Raw genomic sequence first — 23,690 nt, forward strand, 5'->3', positions numbered from 1 at the left:
TAGTTTTTGCGTGAAAGAGAAACAAACACACACACATCCTTAGAAACTTTCGCATTTATAATATTAGTAGGATAATTTAAAATATTCACAGAATTTATATATAATATGTTAAATAAGTATTCAATACCTTTCTACTTTTACAAGTAAACATACCTTTACAAAGAGTTTATATTCTGAAACCGCTGGAATCCTATGACTGATTCAGCTCCTACGTATGCACAGTCACGACCCGACCGCTACCTTGTACAATGTGTATTTAAATCCTCACCAACTATGTTCATTTCACCTCCGCCAAGCAAACGACATTATTTCTTTTCTATAGAAAAATACAGATTGCAAATATTGCAATTTGTATTCTAGAAAGCGTCATGTAGTCATTTTACTACACGTCATTTTATTTTCGACTTTGTTATTTGTACTGCCATATAATAAAAAATAATATGAGAAAATGGTGACCGGTTTTCTTAAAGTTTGTGCTACTCCTAATTCTTAAAACCAAATGACAACAATTTCGTATCATACCAAAAAAAAACAATCAATTTGGGAGTGTCAGTTGAAAAGATGATATTTTAAAAACGAAAGTGACAATTAGGTATATCTACAGAAATAAACCAAACGTTTCAATAATTCCCGTAGTCAGCGATCTATTTGGTTACAAATCTGATTTTCCAGTCAAATATGATCTGATTTTTCGGATTTGATTTTAATGAAACATATCAAAACAATATTACTATCTCCACTAACATTATAAATGTGTAACTTTGTCTGCCTATCTGTTTCTCTATCTCTTTTTCACGTCAACACCACTGAATCGATTTGGATGATATTAGGTGCAGTGTGTGACTGGAAAAGAATATAGAATATTATATCTCAAAAATTAGTTACATTTGCGGGTGAAGCCCCGGTACTCCTTTGACTACGTAGGCGAAGCTGCGGGCGGAAATTATTTGAAATATATGAATAAAAAATGTAAGTTTTTGTTTTCAATTTTATAGTTTTTAATTTACAGTCACAATTCGCATTTATAGTTAATAATAAAAATGATTCTTATCCAAATATTTATATGTATGCAATAATTATGAGCTGCTGATTCCAATTTCCAATCAAATTTAAGATTTGAAGCCGTTCTATTTATTGTTGGAAGAAAAAAATGGTGATGTAATATCGAAGATCCATCGTATTACTTTGCTTCCATCAAAATTATACATGACTTTTTGTAACAGAGGCCTATAATTACATCTTAATACAAATTTAATAAGCTATGAAGGTTTATCAAATATTCCGATCTCAATAATTAAACAAGGAATTATAATTAATATCTATAGAAAGTCATCCTTAAATGTTTCCAGTTAAAAATAGCTTTAAGATAAAAAACGAAAATGGGCTTCTTTAAGCACCTGTGAGGCTGCACCGTATATATCGTGAAAGGAAAATAAACTGTAAGCACTAAACAATAAGGTTGTTTTTAATTTCATAAATGCCAGCGATGTTGATCCAATATTTGTCCAACACATCAAATAATTCGACGCGTTTGATTTGTTTGTGAAAGGCATATATTATGGGACCGACGGCCGGCATAACTTGACCCTTCAGCTATTTGCTAGTGGTTTTAAATATGTTTCATTTAAACTGGTCGGTTTTGTATATACTTTGTCATTTGAACGACTAATGTGTAAACAGATAAATGGTCATTTTGGAATGAAAGTAATTCATAAGAAGGGTTTTAACTCCCTGAATGGTATAAAGGCGCTAATGGATATTGGATACTATTGCAGCGAACTATTTATAATCATATCTACAGTGGATAAGACTTTGAATTTCTTTCAGTGGGATCGAGAGTTGCCACTAAAGAAAAAGAAGGAGAAGAAGTCTTTTAGGCAATATTTTATATCTAAAATATTTAAGATTCATATAACTATTGGCTCCAGCTTTCTATTTTATCCGCGTCTTAGGTTATCAATCCTACTAATATTATAAATGCGAAAGTTTGTAAGGATGTGTGTGTGTTTGTTGCTCTTTCACGCAAAAACTACTGAAACAATTGCAATGAAATTTAGTACGTAGATAGCTGGATAACTGGAATAACATAGGTATAGCCCGTATAGGCAACTTTTTATCCCGATATTCCTACGGGATACGGACTTACGTGGGTGAAACCGCGGGGCGCAGCTAGTATTTTATAATTTTGTAATATGTACATATTATATTATTTACGAGTTTCAGTTTTGGAACTACGAAACTTCATTATTAAAAATATGTATTTTAATATACTGTAGTAAAACTTTTTTTTAACACAGCATTTTGAATTCATCTGTCGTTTTATTTGATAAAAACTCGTTTTATAAGAATGAAATAATTTAAGTTTTAGCAATTGCTCTGTGAAATTTCATACTGATCTTGAAGAAAACTTTATACGACCAAATAATAAGTTGCTAAATAGCTATTGCTTGATAGAATGTTGTTACCTTTCGGTATTAAATTAATTATTCATATGTTTATTGGGATTGTCCGTGGTTATACACTTTTTTATAACAGTTTCGCGATGTGAAACCCTATACTTCCTACAAAAATTAAATGAATACAGGCTGGTAATTCGAGACATAAAAGCTAAAATTATATTTAAAATCACTACACATTCCGAAGTATAGCCAAAACAATCGTTTTACTTCACGCATCAATTCATTAACCAAAAGCGACATGGAATGAATGAAATTCCGACGTGGCGGGAATGCCGTATCCAGATTTAATTTTTTATAACAGCTGTGCTGATGATTCGTAATTCGAAGTTTTAAATATAGAACATATGGATTGCAGTCTTTTGAGAGACCTATCGTAGTATACGTGATGGATCTTAAATATTTTGTTAATTGATATAATATATCATGCAATTTAATATTTAAATTTTTGCATACTATATTTCAAATTAAATTGATTGATTGAAATTTCTTCCAGTATTAATTCGTCACTAAGTGCGATGTATAAAACATAAACCACAGCTAAATGTAAACAGTGTTTAAATTTGGTTTAAGTGAAGGAAACGAGATTGGACACGGTAATGTCGCAAATAAATGTTAGATTAATCCGCGTGTGTCACTGTCGCTAACTACAGGCTAAATCGGTGTTTATTTACTTATGTGGTTAAGCTCCAACCACAATGTGTGATTGTCAACTTTAATTCATAAATGACACTTTAAACGTGTGTTAATAATTTACTAAAATACCTTATCTCATACCAATTTTCTATGTATTCAATTGTTGAACGTACCTAACTAGGGATATATTATTAGGTTAAAATAAATATTAAATTAGAATACCTTCAATTTGGTTGAAAGCGTATGCAAATAAGAAACCTATTCTATAAGTAACAAAAACAACTTAAAACCGTGGAGAATAGATGGAAAATAATACCTAATATTAATTGCACATATAGAAACGCTTATCTATTATAGGTTCCCATATTTGCAATTACTTAATATAATACGATAACATAGAATAATTAATATTCTGACGATACCGAAACTTTACTGCCTAGTTGATATTCCAACACTATACAAGAAAGACCTTTGTAATCTGTGCAGTTTAAATCATAGACGATACTCGCATCCAACGACAATGTGTCTATAGTGTCTATGGTTTAATTGTAGTCAGTAACACGTTCGCAATGGATCGTGTAGTCCCAGTCTTACGCCTGTATACATTAGCGAAGTAAGCTATAACTCAAGTCAGCCCGCGACCTTTCTTACCCGTAAATCACGCTCTCTCCTGCGCGCGCGCATGAAAGTGAATACTGACGTGTGTGCACAGCTTTATTTTATACAGCGCTTATTCGTTTATTTCATTCTGGTAGATCTTCATTTCAATTTCTTGTAAATTAAGTTTTGTTAGATACAAGTAAGATCCATGTATATTTTTTTATTGGGTTAATTCCAATATACGTACATCTCTCTTTGTTTTGTATGACATATGCAATTCCTATCCCATGTATCGATATTATGAACACGCATAATTATAAACAAGAAGGTTTGTGAATCTATGGTATGTATAGTATTATATTATCTGTGGTTATCTAGTAGATATGACATGGAGTCTTAAAGCCGCCATTTGTAATTATTTTTTTCATTGCACTGTTTGCTTTCTTTATCTTACACATTGTATAATAATAAATGTATAAATAATATATAATATATAAATTTTTTTTCGTTCAATCCGTTACGAACAATTTAGATATATTAATAACAATGTTCCACAGACCTGCTACTTACCGTTTCGCGGAATGAAAAACAAAATTTATCGCCTACAAGTCAATAGATAAAAGGCGTATTTACGAAACTGTCCAGTAGTATATTTAAAGCCTATACAGAAAATTCTCAACACAGTCGAATGTTTGGAACAATACAACCATTTGGCTGTCTTTTATTTCTATGAAAAAGGGTTTACTATTTGCTGGAAAGCGCATTCCCACAAATGTTATGAAATTAGACACAAACCTTGGGAGAATTCAGTTTATTTAAGAACTAGCTTTTGCCCGCGGCTTCGCACGCGTAATTCGCAGTAGTTTAATAGATTTTATTATACCTATAAACCTTCGTCTTGAATCACTCTATCTGTTAAAAAAAACCCATTAAAATCCGTCGCGTAGTTTTAAAGGTTTAAGCATACAAAGGGACATAGGGACAAAGAAACTGACTTTGTTTTATACTATGTAGTATTAAAAAAGCAGTACATTTTCAAGCCTCAAAAGTACAACAATAAGAGTACAACAACGTAGTTTTTAATCTCTTCTGATATTATAAATGCGAAAGCAAGTCTGTCTGTTTGTCACTTCGGGAAGCGGGAAATAGCAGGAAGCTTATCTGATATGACCAAAAATTTGCTTTAAAGAAGCTTTGAGAAAAGACAGGAAAATTGATATCTCGCAGGTACAAAAATCCTAAAAGTGTCTATCATTATCTCTTAATACGCGGTCGAAAGTACGAACTCGACCTTCTATAATCAGAACATTATATCACACACTTAATCACAACATAATTATTATAACTAATAAACTTGAGTTATTTTCTTTAAATGTATGTTATTTTTAAATAAGCAAAATGTTAAAAAATAGCGTTATAACAACTATTTTCCATAACCAAATTGCTGTTTTAATTACTATTTTGTACCCGTTTTATATAATCAATATCCTTAACTATTCAATATCTTGTTACATAATATTTATGAAGTACCTATCCACAATAACCAATAATGAACTTATCTCAGTAATGGAAAGCGTTTGGCTTGTGTATATCTATAGGTTACAAGTTATATGTGAAATAGTTTTTAATTGAGGATTTGTTAGGATCAATTTAAAAATAAAAACTCAGAATTAATGTACCCTTGTAACTCTCTTTTCCTAACAAATATTATTTTACGCATTGCTTGTCAAGATTTAAACACTTTATTTATTATTATTTACAACACTTTATTTATTATTTTATTAGCTTCACATATATGTTTGTATATAACGGATATTTTTGGAATCATTTTTGGCCCACTTTAAATGAAGCGATTTAATTCAAAGTTTGTACGCTTATCAAGATTCGGAGACACTACCTACCTACAGTATTTTCACGGGCATATCTCAATATCCTGATAAGGATCGCCAGGATTAAATTATTTCCTTACGCGTACTCTGTGTAATAATAGCAAGTGAGACAATTTATTTGATTCTATCATTAAAGCTCATGTTTAGCTTATTTATACCGTATAAATAATAAACAAAAGTTTAAAAATAACCAATTACCCTCCGTATCTCATTTTCGAAAATTCACAATTAAAAAAAAGGTATCATGAAACAAAATTGAACGTGCACTCCAAACAAAGCCACCAAGAACAACGAAGTTTAATTACGCCTCAAACACAGCCTGTCTTTATTAACTGATAATCTTTTAATGAACTGCTCTGAAGAGATTTAATTTATATTTAGTTCAATGTCTGAGAATTTGCGGGAATATTCGACCTCAATTTGGAAACAGTTCGTTATGATGGTATTTAAGTTTTAATTAACATTTCAAAACAGGTTCTATTTGGTCATTTGTCTATGATAGACTTTGGTTAAGCGAAATAATCTGTTAGTGTAAATGGTAATGAATGTTTGTATAGCTTGTTTTTATCTGTGTACATAAATTGAAATAAATCAAACAATTGTTATCTTTTTATATATATTTGTTTGTTATTGAATATTTTAAAAAGTAACACACATGCTATAGAACATTCATCATTGCAAATTAATATGAATATATTTTAACAATCAATTACGATCCAAAGATATAGTTTCGCTCAATTTCTATCAAGATCGTCCATCATTTACGAACTATAATTATAATCTGATTAAATGCGTATAGACCACGCCCATGTGCAAGGGGGATAAAAGACATCCTATTGGAAATGCCTTTATTAATAAGCTATTTCTGTCTCTGTCGTTTATGCAGTGTAGTTAAATATAGCAAAGTATAAGGATTGGGAATAGATCATATAAATCAATAATCTCTATATTTATAAAATTCTCGTGTCATAATGTTAGTGACCATACTCTTCCGAAACGGCTGGACCGATTCTTATATAATTTTGTGAACGTATCGGTTAGGTTTAAGAATCGGCCAACATCTATTTTTTACATCTCTAAATGATAAGAGTTAGGCAGAACAGCGTTTGTCCGGTTAGCTAGTATAGCTATAATAACGAAAATTGGGCCATTTAAAGAAAAGAAAATAAATTAAGGAGCTTTTATCAAAAGTAGTGTGAGTGAATATAGAAGATATATATATATAAACTATAAGAATTTTCTGAATCATTGATAGCATAAATTCGTGGCGTATCTTTCAAATCTTAATTCAAATAACAGATCGTATAATTTCATTAAATCAAAAAAATGGCTCTGTTATATTTTAATACACTGCAAATTCAGTAAGAGATATTAATAGTTAATAATCAAAGGCATTTCCAATGTGATATATTGTCATAAATTATATTGAAGAGTATACCGTCCATACAAGTAACAAATCCTATTTCATCGGCTTACTACTCCTCTATATTATCGATGTGCGATCATATTATTATCCTATCCTATCCTACTAATATTATAAATGCGAAAGTTTGTAAGGATGTGTGTGTGTGTTTGTTGCTCTTTCACGCAAAAACTACTAAACCGATTGCAATGAAATTTGGTACGTAGACAGCCGGACAACTGGAATAACATATAGGCAACTTTTTATGTCGATACTCCTACGGGCTATGAACTTTACGCGGGTGAAACCTCGGGGCGTAGCTAGTTGTATATATTTTTTTTATATTTCTACTAGTCGCTTGTACTGACTTCGCCCCGGCTTACCCGGCATACTAAAAGAATATAATGTAGCTTATGACACTCACAGAAAACGTGATTTTGTATAGTTAAAACAATAACAAAACTTCACAGTACAAAAGTATCTATTCGTTAAATTTTCACATAACCCAACTCACGGTGCATAACAAATTTTCATTAGGGACCTGACAATAACTTTTAACGATATGTTTAAACAAATATTCGTTTCCCACATATCAGCAACTATGTAGGGAAAAATCTAATTAAGTAAAATAAAGCAGGTGTTCATAATGTAATGTATAATAACAACGTGAGCTGCGGGCTAGGCGATAACATTGCGTCTGTTAGGGTTGTCGACGCTAAGTTTAAAGTCATTTAAATACATTTAATTAATTTAATTTTAATTTACAAGCAATGGAAATGCAATAAGTATTAAGAATAAGTCGTCTATTAAAATCTTTGTATTCAAAATGTAATGATAAGACATAGCAAACTGTACATAATCAAAATATTAAATGTTAAAACAAAGTAAAACTAAACAAATATTTTCGACTCTTGGAATTCTTGTATTTAACGACAAATTACTTTTTTAATATCAAAGACACAGCGGCAACCTTAGCGATAACCCTAAAAAGCTAAGTCTGCACGAGTCTAAGCATTGCATTAGAATTTATACACTATTGTCGGGGAACGAGACTGTTTTCAGTGGTAAAACACACATTTTATTGGCAACTTTTTAGAACTACAAAGAGCTCCTGACAAATATTTTCCTTCGTGTTCCGAATATGAAATTTAAAGAATGTAAAATACGATTTAAATTGATTGGAGTAGGTTCTTGCTTATTTACTGTTTAGAATTTAAACTTCTGCTTTTCAATGAATACTTCATTATTTATTTGTTTTTTTTTAATACCAGACAGCACCCGCAGAATGCCAAGATATTTTTCAATGTTATTTAAAAAGTTTTTACTATGTATGTTACGTTTATGAACTACTAAAAAATTAATACATTTTTCAGAAACATTTATTTGCTTTCATTGTTTAATCCGGTTGTCATTTTTATTATTTTCTGTGAAAATAATATTGATAAAACGCAAGTTGTTCCATTATAGCGTAGATATTTCTCTAAAATATTTAATATACCTACATAAATCTATATTCAAAGGTTATCACATACAAATCGCCCGCTTTAGCTTTTGAGTTCACGTTTTGTGCAATATTATAATACATTTGCATAAGAAACGATAATTTTAATATATTGTTAGTTGTGATACTTATTCTAAACGAAAGGCATTTTGCCTCACTACTTCAAAACGTCGCAAATAAATCTTATTAATCTGTGCTTGCAGTTTTGGCGCGAACACGACTCCCTTTGTGTCAATACCTAATTAATTGGATTAGTATTTACTCTTAACAATCTGTGCTTTTGAAACAAATTTGATGTTTATAAAATTATTATTTAAATTAGCAAAAATACGGGAGGACTCGCGAAATTTTCTACTTCATAATTTTATTTGCAGTTTTTAACTTTTTGAATAATTCCTTTAACGCATAAATAACATAGGCATCTAGATATAAATCATACAAGAAATCTAACTAAATAGCAATGATGATAATCTATTTAACAGAATAGTGTGCTGTGTGACCGTGATTCTTAACTGCCCCTAGATGCAGGTTTTTTATTATGGATAAAATCATGTTTGGTAGTATTGCTATCACATCTAGTCATTTATATAAACACTAATATATATATTTATACCTAAATGTAGGATACTTTTAAATTAAGGTAGTACGCAAATTGCACAAATGAATTTATAGATTGTGGATTAACAGTAAAGTTATTATATTTTAATATTCATTATGTTTGTTCATTTATTTTTAGAATTCTACTAGACATTCAACTTATTAACATTCATCATCTAATATCTCTTCAAAACAAAATAACACATTTATGCAACTAATGAGAATTAAAAATTAACTCGAAAATACATATTATTTTTATTTTCAATGCAGAAGCAAAACAAGAAACCCTCCTGGCTTAGCAATAAATTATTAAAATATTGCATACTTATTTATGCATATTATGCAAATTTTATTTATCTCAGGCTTAATTAAGCGCGTTCCGTTTTCATTGGTATAAAATCGTATTTGACCACATTATTGCTATCCTTCCTTAACAACTTTGTTAAATAGATCTTCAACTATTTTAACGGTTGTTTTACATTTTGAACATATTGTATCTGGTAACTTTTTTATATAAAATGACATATTATATACATACTCTATGGAAGACTATAAACAACAGAAATAAAATTGTACCTTTATTAACAATATGACATTATCCTATAAAATTGATAAATTTATCGCAGCGCTTATTAACAACGGTGTCTAAATATAAGTAGTTATATATTTCAATCTAACCCGTAACTAAAAAATATTTATTGCATGGTCTCATAGAATAATGATAATTTGTGAATCATTATTTAGACAGACATTATGCTCTGTAATTTTTTATTAATCCTTGCAGTTATTTTTATAAGCGCACAACCCATTATTAGCGTATTATGTCACTATCACATCCATTTACACGATGAACCAGCATTGTATATCAAACATTAGCATCGGTAGTCCGTATTACGTTACAATGCAAATGAGACGATTGAGACCACACTCGATACATAAGCGACGACGTTTTTACATCGACGTCGATAAAAATCAACTTTTTGTCGATAAAAAGTTGATTTTATCGGGCACGAATGACGGCTCATTTCGTGTCCGCCCTCCCGTTTATTGTTATTTATCGATAAGTAAGTATAGTGATGTGAATTACGATTAAGTACGAATTGACATGATCGTATCGCAAAATGGTTTAATTTTGATAATTCTTTCAGTACAGTTAATTAAATAAATTCTACTAATATTATTTTTAATGAATTTAGGGGTGCTTGTTACTCTTTTATACAAAAACAGTCAGATGGTACAGATAAAGATTATAGTTTGAATTAGTCATTGGACTTTACTTTTTACCCGGGTACCGAGCGCGTGACGCCGCGGGTTCTAGCTAGTCGTTCGTAAATGGTAATAGTAAATAAAATTTTATCATCAATCAGTAAAGCCCATGTATAAGATATTTTGATAAGATAATGTCATTGAAATTACATTTTTTTACAAATAAAAATTTCACACATAGAAGAAGATAGTTTATTAACTAAGTTGCAAAACCAATCTATTTAATAATAAATTTATTATAAATGTATCCTTTGACTTAACATTTCTATATACCTAATCATAAAAAATAATATGAACAAGTATAAATATACCCTAAAAGAATAAAAAAATTCAGCCATGTATGTCCATATTATATATGAGTAAATAGCATGTTATCTGCAAAAAATGCACAAGATGCAACGGTAGAGATTGAATAATAAATTGTACACGAGATTTTATCACATTAATAACTTCTTTGGTAGCGTCTCTGATAAAAAGCTCGCATTATCTCGATCCTTAAAAAGGAGAAAAATAATAAGCACGTTCAAAGTTTAGTGCGATATACGATAATTGTTTAAATGCATTTTCTAATTAATTTAACTTATATTTCTTATGAATAACGGTTATTTAAGCTATAGTTTGTATGTATATGAAGCTATCAGTACTGATATCTTGCGTGATCATTCAAAAATTAATTTTGAGATTTTATATATAGCGTATAGTTTAAATATAAAATGTTATAAAGAGGAAAGATTTCGTTTGGTTTTAAACAATAAGCAAATTAGCGAATCTTATTTCTTTTTATTAATTCATTCACTGTATTTTCTTGTGTATGATTTCACGCGAGTATTATACATTTAGAAATTAAAAACTTTGGATTTTAAACGCGATTTATTCATTATATTATTAACCCGACGTTGACCGTGACCACGCTCGGTGTAAAGTGTTCGAAACGTCGGCTTAATAATATAATTAATAAATCGCGTTTAAAATCCGTTAAAAAGTTTCACTTGCAAAAAGTTACATATATAAAATTATTATTTTACAAAATATAAGAGAAAAAGTTTATTTGCAATCCACCATATTTGGATGATGCCGTGATCTTAATAATGGGTAACCAACATCGCACAAAACCCGTAATAATATATCAAGCATTTAACACATCGTCGAATCAATAAAGAAACAAGAATATGACTCACATAATAAAATCTTTACCTCACATATAAATCGTCAAAAATTATCACCAAAAAAACTCTCTTTATACCAACTGTTGACAGCCACTGTGTCCGTTTAAAATTAATAGCGGTCCTACGTTTTTGGGCTACTATAATCAGAGGTGGTCCACCCTTGCGTCGACAAAATAAAAAACACTAATGCCCCAGTGATATCCTTTAAAATATTTTACCGTGTGAAATATGTATGTAATTAAATTTGGAATGCGCTAACACGGGATACATTATCTGTGGCGTCTGTTTTGAGTGAAACGATTTTTAAAAAGATAGCTATTAACACTTCTGCGGTGCTGCCAGAAAAAAAATATAAAGGTCTTTAACGAAAATATTTTAGGGCATTAATTTTAAGGTGTAACTGTCTCTTTGTTCAGCTGTTAACGTATTAACTAAATATACAATCTATATAAAATCTAAGTTATTAAATAAGTTAAATTGATGTGTTTTGTTTGTCTTTTATTTATCACGGATATATGAGAAGTCAGTCTTAGTAGTATAGTGTTTTATCTGTGGTCTTACTAATTGCTATTTATTCTTTGGGTACTAAACCCTGAAAAAGGAATGATAAGTAGGAAAATAACATTTAATTATTTTAACTACATTGCCATAAAATATATGTATTTATAGAAAATTCATGTTTTGCTTATTATAATGATGAGGGCTACTTAAAAGAGAGGTCAAGCAAATGCTCTTACGAAGGAATAAAATGAAAGTAAGCTAATATGAATATCTGACATGGTTTTATCCCATATATTATCTTTTCTGTATAATAAGGAAGGCACCATATATTTATCGTAAGCAGAATGTGTTTTGTTTTGTTTGATCATTCAATAATACCTAACAAGAGCACTATTTTAACAACTATGCCCTAGTCATACGTATACTATTTAGTCATGGCGTAGTACTTACGTGATTTTAAAGAAAATTAATTTTTAAAATTGGAATAATGATATTAGTGGCATACTTTCAACCAAAGATTTATAAGGGATATGTAATGATGTTGCATGTAGGTTCTTAGAAAGTAAAAAAATAATATATGGAGTCAGATCTACAAAATTGAATAAAGTTTTCGGAATTGCAATATTACTAATTAATTGTATTTCTACATAGTTTGAGTACTACATCCGTAAGATAAACGATTTCCTACACGAATAAATCTACATGTACTTTAATTAGTGGGATGTATGTGTTATTTACATTGTTTAAGATTCAGTAACACGACACAATTTACCGAACGGCTGGTTCTCATTCCCACGACTTTCTTAGAAACATACGTTTATTGGAAAAATGAACAAATTATACTGAGAAGCTTAAGTTTTAACGTGTGATACAATCTTATTCACGGACTTTTAATAAGGAATATCTAAACTTAGCTACTAACCAACAATTTTCTACTGTATCGTTATTTTAACAATACAGTATTGTGTTATTTTATAATATCCCTTCCTTTATTTCCTCTGTCAAACCTTTCCTTATCCCTTATCCAGTTATGGCAATCCATTTGCACAGACATATAGCATCTGCTAAACAGTGGTGGCTCAGTGGTGGACTACGGACTTCAAATTAATTAGTCGGGGGTTCGAGATTCGAGCGTGCGGGAAATAAATTTATTTATCTGCGCATGTGGATAAACATCACCAATGCTCAAAACAGTGAAGAACATCGCGAGGAAACCGGCATGACCAAAATTGTCCACGCTGGCCATGTGCGGATGGTCTGAATCCTTATAGGAAGCCTGTATCCTAGCAGTGGAAACATATATGGGCCGATGATGATGATAGTCCCTGCAAAGGTTGAAGAGGCGGTAATGGTCGCTTACCATCAGGTGACCAATCAGCTCCTTTGCCAACTATCTCAAAAAAACTACCTCGTGTAAACTGTTTCCAAAAAAATCACCTACTATAAATAGTGAAACTTATCCCAGTACATTCAATATTAGTGTATTATGCATTCATTGCAGTCACCCCACAGTAACGTATGCAAAACAGCCCCGGGATGTACGACCAATAAATAAACACGAAAGGGGTGAAATTAAATATTCATATTTAGTGATGTGCGGATTGTCGATAATTGGCTGTGATGATTTCGCTTGGTGATGACTTCGATTGAAGATGGTGCATTTGTGTTTGCCCGCGTTTATGTATCGTACTATAGTATGAATAACACGTGCGTTTTAGGCTAGTCTCAATCGATATAAGCCGCTGTGGCCGAAATCGGTCAGAAATATTATCATAAAAGATGTAATATTCATTCAGATATTTTTATAACTCACATATTTAAAGTTTTAAGAAGATGCTAAACGATTTTATTAAAAGCATTTTTCAGCACATAATATAAAATTATTCTTGACGATTTCGTTGGCTACAGATAAAAGAACCGATACGCTACGTAAAGTCATATATAGACCATAGTATGTATCATTACCACTACAAAACTATCGATAAATATATAGTACGTCACTATGCATTCTAATATCGTAATAGGCAGGGTAAAGACCGAAGCAACTTGTACAACATCACCAAATTAGCCGAACGATGTGCACTAGCCCTTGGGCAAACATAGGGTTGTCAAAAAACACTATTTCATTTATTATATTTGAACATTTGAGGGCTTTATAAAGTCAAATGTTGATCTTAAAAATAATAGACAAATAAAATATATTCATCTACATCAAAATATTTTACTAAAATACTTATTTAAAAAAATCAACTGTATAATTGACCCTCATCGAGTCAAGCAAATATATCATTTTATATTTCAACTTATATCTGTTTACATAAGTAGTTTATGAAAACAGAACTACAAATAATAATAAATTATAGTAAATAGAACAAATATTAAACATTTTAGTGACATTTCTTTATATCCAATTAGAAATTAGAAAGTGGCAGCCCTCAGATGAATATACATGCAAATGTTTTGTATGCGACGCCTTATAAATGATTTTATCCGGCATGTTTGTGTGAAATATTACTTTGTAAAATTGAATTGGACACAATCTGGCCGAGAATGTTTAGAGCACATGTGCTATTTAAATCCCCAATCTAATATCAGTGTTATAGGGTACACGTACAATTACTTAGAAAACATATTAGGTTTATTAATCAAAACTTAATTAAATTATTGCTTACTTTTTCATATATTTCTGTCAATGACATTATATAGGTAGTTTTAACAAATAGTGAATTAAAATAAATAATGCCTTTCCTTTTTAAATACAACATTTATACTGTTAGGAAGTAAGTAATATGTAAATGTATAAATAATAAAAGTACTTGTTACAAATATCATTTTTCTTACTATTCATCAAAAATCGATATAATTATTGTATGTAACATATGAGGTATCATTATAATAGCTTCCAAACAACAGAATTGTACGAAACAATAAGTTAAGGCCTCTCGCAAATACCATTTATGCACCTATCTTCTGCTCGGCTATTACTTTTAATTACCTAATTATAAAATATTATACTAAAAAGTATCTAAATGAAATATATCAGTTATAAACAGTATCATAACTACATGATGACGAAACTTTTTACAACGCTTAATAACACAATTAAAAACGACATAAAGACTTGTCTGTCCGACTGTCCACACATTAGTCAACGTAACATTATGAATGTTTCTCATTGTGCGCGACACATCCATTGATTTTTTACATCGGCTCCGATTATGATCATGACACGTGTTTTGTGTCAAATTTTAAATGAAACACCATGGGCCAACAACGAGCTTTTTCATTATGTTTTGACTTGACTTTGACCTCACTGTTACTCGCGACTTTATTTTGACTGACATTTTCAGCGAATTGTGTTTTATTGCTTAATTTTATGGTGTTTCTTTACTAGATGTCGTCCACGGCCTCGTCTGCGTCGTGCGTTACAGCTGGTTTTTAAGGCGAACATATAATTTCAATTAAAATTTTCTAGTTACTTTTTGTATTCCGTTATTTACGCGAACAGTTAGTTAACAATAGATTCTTAAAAGAAGCCGCCTACCTACTCTTACATAACCTTTGCCTCTAAACTCTTAACACAATAAAACCAACAATTTTTTTTGTTGTATAAAATATAAATACGACAAAAATTCTGTTCGTACTTATATAGCTGTTAGCTGCAGGCCATGTAATGTTATTATTAGTAGTAGTTGCCTATAACTATGACAGTCTGACATAAGTCTTTGCTTTTAATTTCATAAAACTTTCCATCCATGTTACCCGTGTATGACATGTTGGTGATCCTTGATGTAATAAATAAATAAAGAAACGTAATCATTCACCACCACAATTAAAACTTTCTTTAAACACATGACCCGACAATTTATCTTCCTTAATTACTATTAGCGTTATATTTATCACGTACTCAGTAATTAGAGGATAATTGGCACTCCGTAGATAAGAATCTCATTTCTAAAAGCCTATTCATCAATGGCCTACGGTTTGTAGAACGCTTGTAAGGTGCGATTAGCATTTTTTGTATGTATGTACTTACAGATAATCAAGATTTTCTCTAAAGATAAACTTGTAAAGAGAAAATTATTGACGTACGTTGTTTTATGTAAAATATAAATATATGTAATATCATATATTTAAATTATTAATTACGGATCGATTTAAGATATATAGGTACACAGAAGGATACAAAGTTTTTTTTTTAAATTATTTTATTTTCTAAAATCATGTCAATTAAATTACTTACTATAAAATATGTCAGAACGTAAATTAATACGAGTCCATCCTCAATCTGTTAATTTTAATAGACACAACTACCGAAATTGCAAAAAATACAAAAGTTTTTAGATACTAAGCCTTTGAGCATTACACAAGAGCACATAAATAAACGTAAAATACATCTTCAGAAAGTTAAAACTGCTAAAATTAAGTGATATGTCTTTATACCACTCTAACAAATAACCTCATCAAAATAAATGATGTACATTATCTGAGATGTGGAGTATAACCGGTCAACGATGCTCTGAAACCCGAAGTCACAGAATACTAAATAAACGTACCGAAGTGTGGAGCGTTTATTTCTATAATAGTATGAGCTTGTTATCTTGAATATTCTTGAGAGAAACACTCCTGAGTCTTACAGTACTGGATGAATTGAGAATGTAAGATGCGAATAAATTATTCTTTCTTTTTTAAGGTTATCGATAAACAAAATTATAAAGTATCATACATTTAATAATGTCTTTGAATGGAAGAATAAAACAATTATTATATCAGAAGTCTTCAATGTGTACATGTTCTTTTTTCAACTACAGAAAATCATCTAAATAAGTTATAGTCCTGTCCATAATGTGTATAAGTATTATTGCAGAATTATTATGTAAAATTGTAGAGATGAACACATCAGTAAAAAACAAATTGTAATACATTTCGCATATTATTTTTACCCATCGTCATTTCAAATTGCGAATCTTCTAGAACATCTCTAATGTTCTTTTTTTTTATTCACAGATTATAAATAAACATTCATTTCCATTTACACGATAGTCGTGTCTCATCTTAGCGGTGTTTACAGTTCATTCATTTGTTTGACTTGTCTCTTCATCTGGCGTAATGATAACATTATTCAATGCGAAATTGTTACGCAATGAATGCCTTTAGTAGGTGAGCAATTGACACATTTAATGCTTTGATAAATCTGTGTAGGATTGGAAATATATTTGTCTATGTACCACAACGACAAAAACCAGTAGCAACTTTTTAATTTGAAAAATAATAACAAACATTTGTTTTAAATTACTATCCGACTAATTAAAACAAATCTCGACGCGATTTACTATTATCGAACACAGAAGGCCCTTCATCGAAAGAAAATGACATTCATAAAAGAATAAATTAGATAACTAGGCAGCAAAAGTGCTCATTATCCAAACATTTTATCAACAAAGTATCTTGCATACTATCATCATACTCATTACCACAATTTTGCACCTTAAATAACTACGCAACCAACAGAAATTATGCGACTACTAAAGATTACAGAGTCAAATGAAAACTCTTTACGGTCGCATAATTCATCCTTTTTGTTCTAAGTAAGGAGGTCTTTTTGCTTTCTTTTTCTTATACGGCGATTAAGCTTTTAGCGTGTAGTGTTTAATTTGACTGGACTATTCCTTGCTCCATTTATATTAAATCGGCCAAGTGCAAGTCGTGCTCGTAATTATTGTTGCGTAAATCGTAAATACTTTTGTTTGTTATAATCCAGTAGGGTTGGATTTAAAGACGGTTGTATGTACTAGCTTCTATTTATCTTCATTGGGAAAAGTGAGTGTTAAGATTTACTCGTAATAGTGTAATCTAAAAGTTTTACTTAGGAATGAAATCATTTAATTTAACGTTAGTTATTACATTAACGACTCAAACATTTAATATTTCCTGTTACATATGGTTCTAGTAAAATCCTTGCGTCATAAGTATTTTAAATATCAAGCGGCTAAAATCAAAACATTAATTAATTAAACAACATTTAAACCCAAATAATACGACATTACACTTACATAAAATTTCTGTTGTAACTGAGGAACTTTATTAAACGTTTTAAATTAGAACATTTTGAAGAAGAAAGTGAAACCAATAAATCATAAATAAAAACGTTATAAACAAGAAAGTTCTTCTAAATGTCAGAATTTTCATGAGCCGTGATAATTTGTGGTAAATAACGTCACTCTTAATAACGGCACTGGTAAAATACAGACAATATTTAATTCTTTTATCTGTTGCGATATTTTTTATCTATGATCACGGCTAATTTATTTTCATAAAAACGTGTATTTAGCGGGAAAACACTCGCATTTGTCAACTGAGCTTTGATGTAGAATGTAACCGTTTCCGCACACTAAAATTATTTATACTCGCCTCCGAGTAGCAGAGGGTTTAAAAACCTTTGGTCAAATTTTTATATTGGAATATGATTATCTTTTTTTTAATTGGTATAGATATAAAAGGTTAATTAAGTTATTAAGATGATTATTCATAACAGTCAGAACATTTTAAGATTCGAAATAAACAATTGTTTCAGTTAATTTGGCGTTAAGTTAAAATGGTTTTATTGTTTATAGATGTACCCAACTAGAAAAGTTACAGAGAATTGAAATATAAAAAATAACTTTTTTGTAACTTTGATGTGTAAAATATGAATAAATACAATGTTAGCTTCTGAATAAGTGCCTTTATATAGTCTATTAAGAAATAAATTTATATTTATAAAGAAAGTCATGCTATTTACACCACTTCTCAAGATCGACTGGACGGTTTTTTGGTTTTACAGAATTTGTGTCTATTTGAATTAAGATAAAACTGTAAAAAAATTAAAAATAGTAATTAAAAACACTGACAGTTAGTAGATATATATACATTTTAATAATAGCGTTATTTAATATAGTATAATGTATGAAATAATCAATATAAAAAAGGTTTATGCTTCCTGAAAAAGTGTACTAGCACAAAATAACTTTCGCCGGCTTTTGTTTGACTATTTTGTAAACACCACGATAGGTTTACTCCGCACCTAAACTTTTAAAAATACAGTCTTTAAACTGTTAGCCGTTGCATCTGGTTAAATGGTAATAAAAGCTAATATTAAAGCTTTTACGCATTTGGCCGTTTTTTGTCCTATGGCAAACTTCTGCTGGTTGCTTTTACATTGTTTGTAATTAAATTTTTGACATATTTAGACGTATGTTAAAAATTACAGTTTGAAGTTTATTTATATGAAATTTTCGTCTATTATTTCGTTTTATGACACTATCTATGTTTATTTGACATAACTTATATATCGTATTATTACAATAATTGTCTATTATTACAATTTCTATGATGGTTCATATTATACAGATAATATAATACTATCCTAATTATATTATATATAAAACACATCAATTTTGTTTTATAAATTAATCGTGTTTTATTTTATAATTAACATTTTCAATTTAAATATTAAATGAAAATATAAAAAAAGTGTTTAATAAATATAAAACAGAATTAACGTATCGTTTTATTTAAACGAATTTCATGAAAGTTTTTATTATTTGAAAACATTATCGTTAAATTGTATTCTCATAATAATTGATCAGTTAAATAATACTTTATACCTATTTCTTCATAAGTTAAATATCTGACTTTAGGCTGATTCTAGAAAATACACGTACTTATAGTAGGACTGTATCCTAGTGTTTGTCTTCTTTCAAACAACCTTGTCTTTTAGAAATTAAAAACTTTTTAACGGATTTTAAATGCGATTTACTCATTACATTATTAAGCCGCCGTTTCGAACACATTACAGCGAGCGTGGTCACGGGGAGACTGTATACTCGCGTAAAATCAAACACAAGAAAATACAACCTTGTCTTTATTAACCAATCTTTCATTATCCCTTATCACTTAAAAGTGGGCATAGCATTTGCAGAGACCTCTGCAAATGTTCCTGGGCGGTGATGATCTTTTACCATCAGCCACCAGCTAGAATCAAATATTGCCATGATGGTTGCCTTAGGAAAATAAGGAATTGAATTAAATTATGGAGAAATTTTTATATCAAACCATAGCATTTATTTTGGACGGGTAGGTTATTCAACAAGGTAAGTGAGATTGGATAAAATAGGATACTCACTGAGAAATTTCATAAATATGCATTAATAATTCTAAAGTAAGTTAATAATATAATCGGGTGTATAGACCATACTTCTAATAATATAAGGCAACTTATTATTTATTTTATAAATGCGAAATTGTGATGATGGCTGTATGTATTTTTGTATGATACTCTTTCACGCGAAAATGACTCAACGGACTTTGATAAAATATTTGCAGTGATGTAGCTTATAGACCAGAATAACAGAAACTATAGAAAGATTTGTTTCTGCCTTTTATGAAAAAGAAAATTTCAATTAAAGTAACTTCTCAAACCTCCTGCGTCTTTCGACTGCTGAACCATGATTTCCTACCAATAAATCATACGTATTGTGAACACAGTTTGTTTATTAACTAAAATGTAAATTCATGTAGTAAATGTATGCTTCATCAATTCAGTTTTGTTTTTAACCTCATGTCAAACAATCTAGTTAAGCATAAACATTGCATTATTTATGCGTTCAACTATTTTTAACAAAGTCGAATCATGACTACAATTCCTGAAAGACGTTTCGGTTGCAAATATCCTTTTTTAAAATTTGTTACGTGTTTGTCAAGTTTTAGGCTCAAAACGATTTGTCCGTTATGGAAGAAACTTCGAAAGAAAGTAATGATACATTATTATTACTATGCAATTTTGTATATTAATTAATTAGAAGATGCCTTTTTTCATATATTTTATATATATCTCTGAACGAGTAAAATACGGATCATTTAATGCAATAAAACTGTAATATAACTTCAAATTTATGATTCTTATTAACTTTAGAACAATGAGAATTCCACACAAACTAAAAAATAGCAATTGACAGAAAAATTCATGAATTATTATTTTAAAGAATACAAAAATTCCGCAAACTACAACATATTATATTACAATAACGGGAAACGTCAATTACAAACAATTATTTGCTGAATATTTAGTTTATGAATGTGACGATTGATGGAAATAAACTGACATAGATAAAATAATACTCCGCAAGCTTTGGCATACCGCTAAACTCTACTTATCTTTATTGTTACGAAAGAGGAATACAAACGTTTTTTTTATGTGGAAATAAAAATAATACATCTTCAGTCAATATTATAGCTCCAATGATACTTACCACCAATTTGCCGATACAGCTTGCAGTAGCAATAATAATGCACACAGAACTTTCCAAAAATTCATGATGCTCTATTATGTATAAAGCCACGTACGAAATTCCTCCCCGAACACTTCAAAAAAATTCCACACCCCACAAAACCACCGCAAAACTCCAAAAAATAAAAGCTCTCATAACATTTCAAATAATTTGCAACATAAACACTGTTAAACCATAAACACAGAAACAAAGAATAACAACAATGTGTCCATAAAATAATCCAAAAACACAAAATAAAAAATAAGTAAAACTTTTAAACAAACTTTGTGAAAGTTTGTAGGTACTGGCCGTAACTCGGTCTATGTAAAAACAAAACTCATAAAACTGAATGGCGGGTTATTTAAAAAAGGAATCGAATTTTTTTATGAAATTCGAAAGACTTGTAGTGAGTTGAGTTCTGCCGACGCGCTTGCGACCCGCGCGGATGGGAATACAAAACCAGACTGGCTTGCTTTTAAGTCGTTTGTAAGTATTCCATAGGATTCGCCGTAAGGGGAAGGGTCGCATTGGAGGGCGTGTAAATGCAATACGCTGCACGAGTTCATCCTTAAAAGCCCTTACCACGAGCGACTAGCGACTAACCAACACAAAAGAAATTTGCAAACAAAAACACAAAGCAGTCGATTTTCAAATCTAAATATGCGCGGTTCACAGGTAAAAAAACTTAGACACAGATAATAAATTCTCAGCTTATGTCATGGCCGCGTAGTAAAATGCAAAAATACAGTCACTTATTTGCAAATTATATGATCGAAAGGCGATTATATCGCGGGGCGTCCGTAAACGGTCGCGTAGTAGGAATTTATTGCGGAAATCAGTAAAATCTCTTGGCGAGTGGCTCAGAGATCGCATATATTATAATTAAAATCGAATGCAACATGAACGTGTACTTATTGTGGACGGATAAAGATAATTTCAGATTTGCATAGAACTCTTAAGTGGATGTTGACATGTTCCGTGTTAAAACGTTTCTAGGTTTTACATTTTATCTATAACACTAAGCTCGAGGTAACAGTAAACTAAATGAAACCTTTTAAGTATGATCAACGTTCGACGTTTACTAAAACCATGATAAGTTTGTGACGGAGTCGACGAAAGGTTTTAATTGATGCAATTATTTAAAAGCTCTTGAAGTGAAGGTGTAATGGACATTATGAGTATCGAAACTGTTATTTTGTACAAGGTATGTTGTGCCGACCTGTTTTTGGCTCTTTAGATTTTATCATCTCTTCAATAATTTTGTTCTTTGAGTAGTATGCATTTTATATTAACGTCGCTTAATAAATAAAGCATAGATTAATTTAGATACAATTAAAAATGGTATTTGTAAACAAAGGATCCTTCCCTTCCCTTCGGTATCGTTCTTCTATTTTGATATGAATTACGTTTAAATAAAAAAAAGCTATGCTTAACAAAATAATTCGAATTCCTAAGTGGAACTTGTACTAAATTAAAAAAAAATCACAAAACGCCGTCTTAACAATTATTTAGAAACATACGCAGAAATCAGAAGCGATACATTTGTATTTGTCACTATAGTTCTTCTAATGGAGCTTTATTATAATTGATTTTAAATAATAATATTTTGCTTTAACATGATGTATTAATTAATTTGCTATTAACTTTATATAGTGAAGGAACATAAAATATTAAACTGCCGTGAAGTTAAGCTTGGCGTTTTTACACGCTTTTTATTAGCTTCACCTGTATGTTTGTATGTTTGTTTGTATGTTTGTTTGTTTGTAACCGACTTCTTTGGGCGCGATTTTGACCCACTTTAAACGGCCAGATTTCGTTCAAACTTTGTAGATTTATTGAGGACCGATGACAATACACTAATTTGATAAAATTATTCCATTTTTCAATTTGCAAAATATGATTTTTGTTAAAGCGTGTTTTTTAGTTTTTTTAAACTATTATTTATTTATTTGAAACTGTTATCAGTTTGATTTAGTAGAGCTTTGTAATCCAATTATTTGTCTATTTAACTACTTTGTATAAAATTTTTCATTTATCGAAATGATGAAGAAAAATATCATGAAGCAACCGGCATGTCCGAAAATCAAAAGTTCAACGACATGTGACATCCGTCAATCCACACTTGGCCAGCGTGGAGAATACGGCCTGAAACCACATAGACTGATCATAAAAGGATTTTAAAACTTATGATTCACTTAAATCGAGTCTCATAAGTCATCATAATGCTGGACAAAACTTATTAAATATCCAATATTGATCACCAAGAATCTCTTACAAATAATAATAAGATATCTCTAGAGGAAGCTACTGACTTTTTCTATAAAACACTACATAACCTCCGTAACGCTCACGTACCCACCAAACTGGT

At 30.2% G+C, this 23,690-nt stretch overlaps 1 protein-coding gene across 1 annotated transcript in view; it reads right to left on the reverse strand.

Annotated features, from left to right (window-relative positions):
- LOC119836640 (protein Wnt-4-like) overlaps positions 1-21,759 on the reverse strand; it is a 53,463-nt gene extending 31,704 nt beyond the window's left edge. Inside the window, exon 1 of the mRNA XM_038362024.1 lies at positions 21,305-21,759. Coding sequence (XP_038217952.1) covers positions 21,305-21,369 — 65 coding nt within the window. The 5' untranslated portion in view covers positions 21,370-21,759. The remainder of the gene's footprint in view (positions 1-21,304) is intronic.
- Between the last annotated feature and the right edge of the window lie 1,931 nt (positions 21,760-23,690).

Source organism: Zerene cesonia, chromosome 25, assembly GCF_012273895.1.
Source record: "Zerene cesonia ecotype Mississippi chromosome 25, Zerene_cesonia_1.1, whole genome shotgun sequence".
Taxonomy (NCBI): Eukaryota; Metazoa; Arthropoda; class Insecta; order Lepidoptera; family Pieridae; genus Zerene; species Zerene cesonia.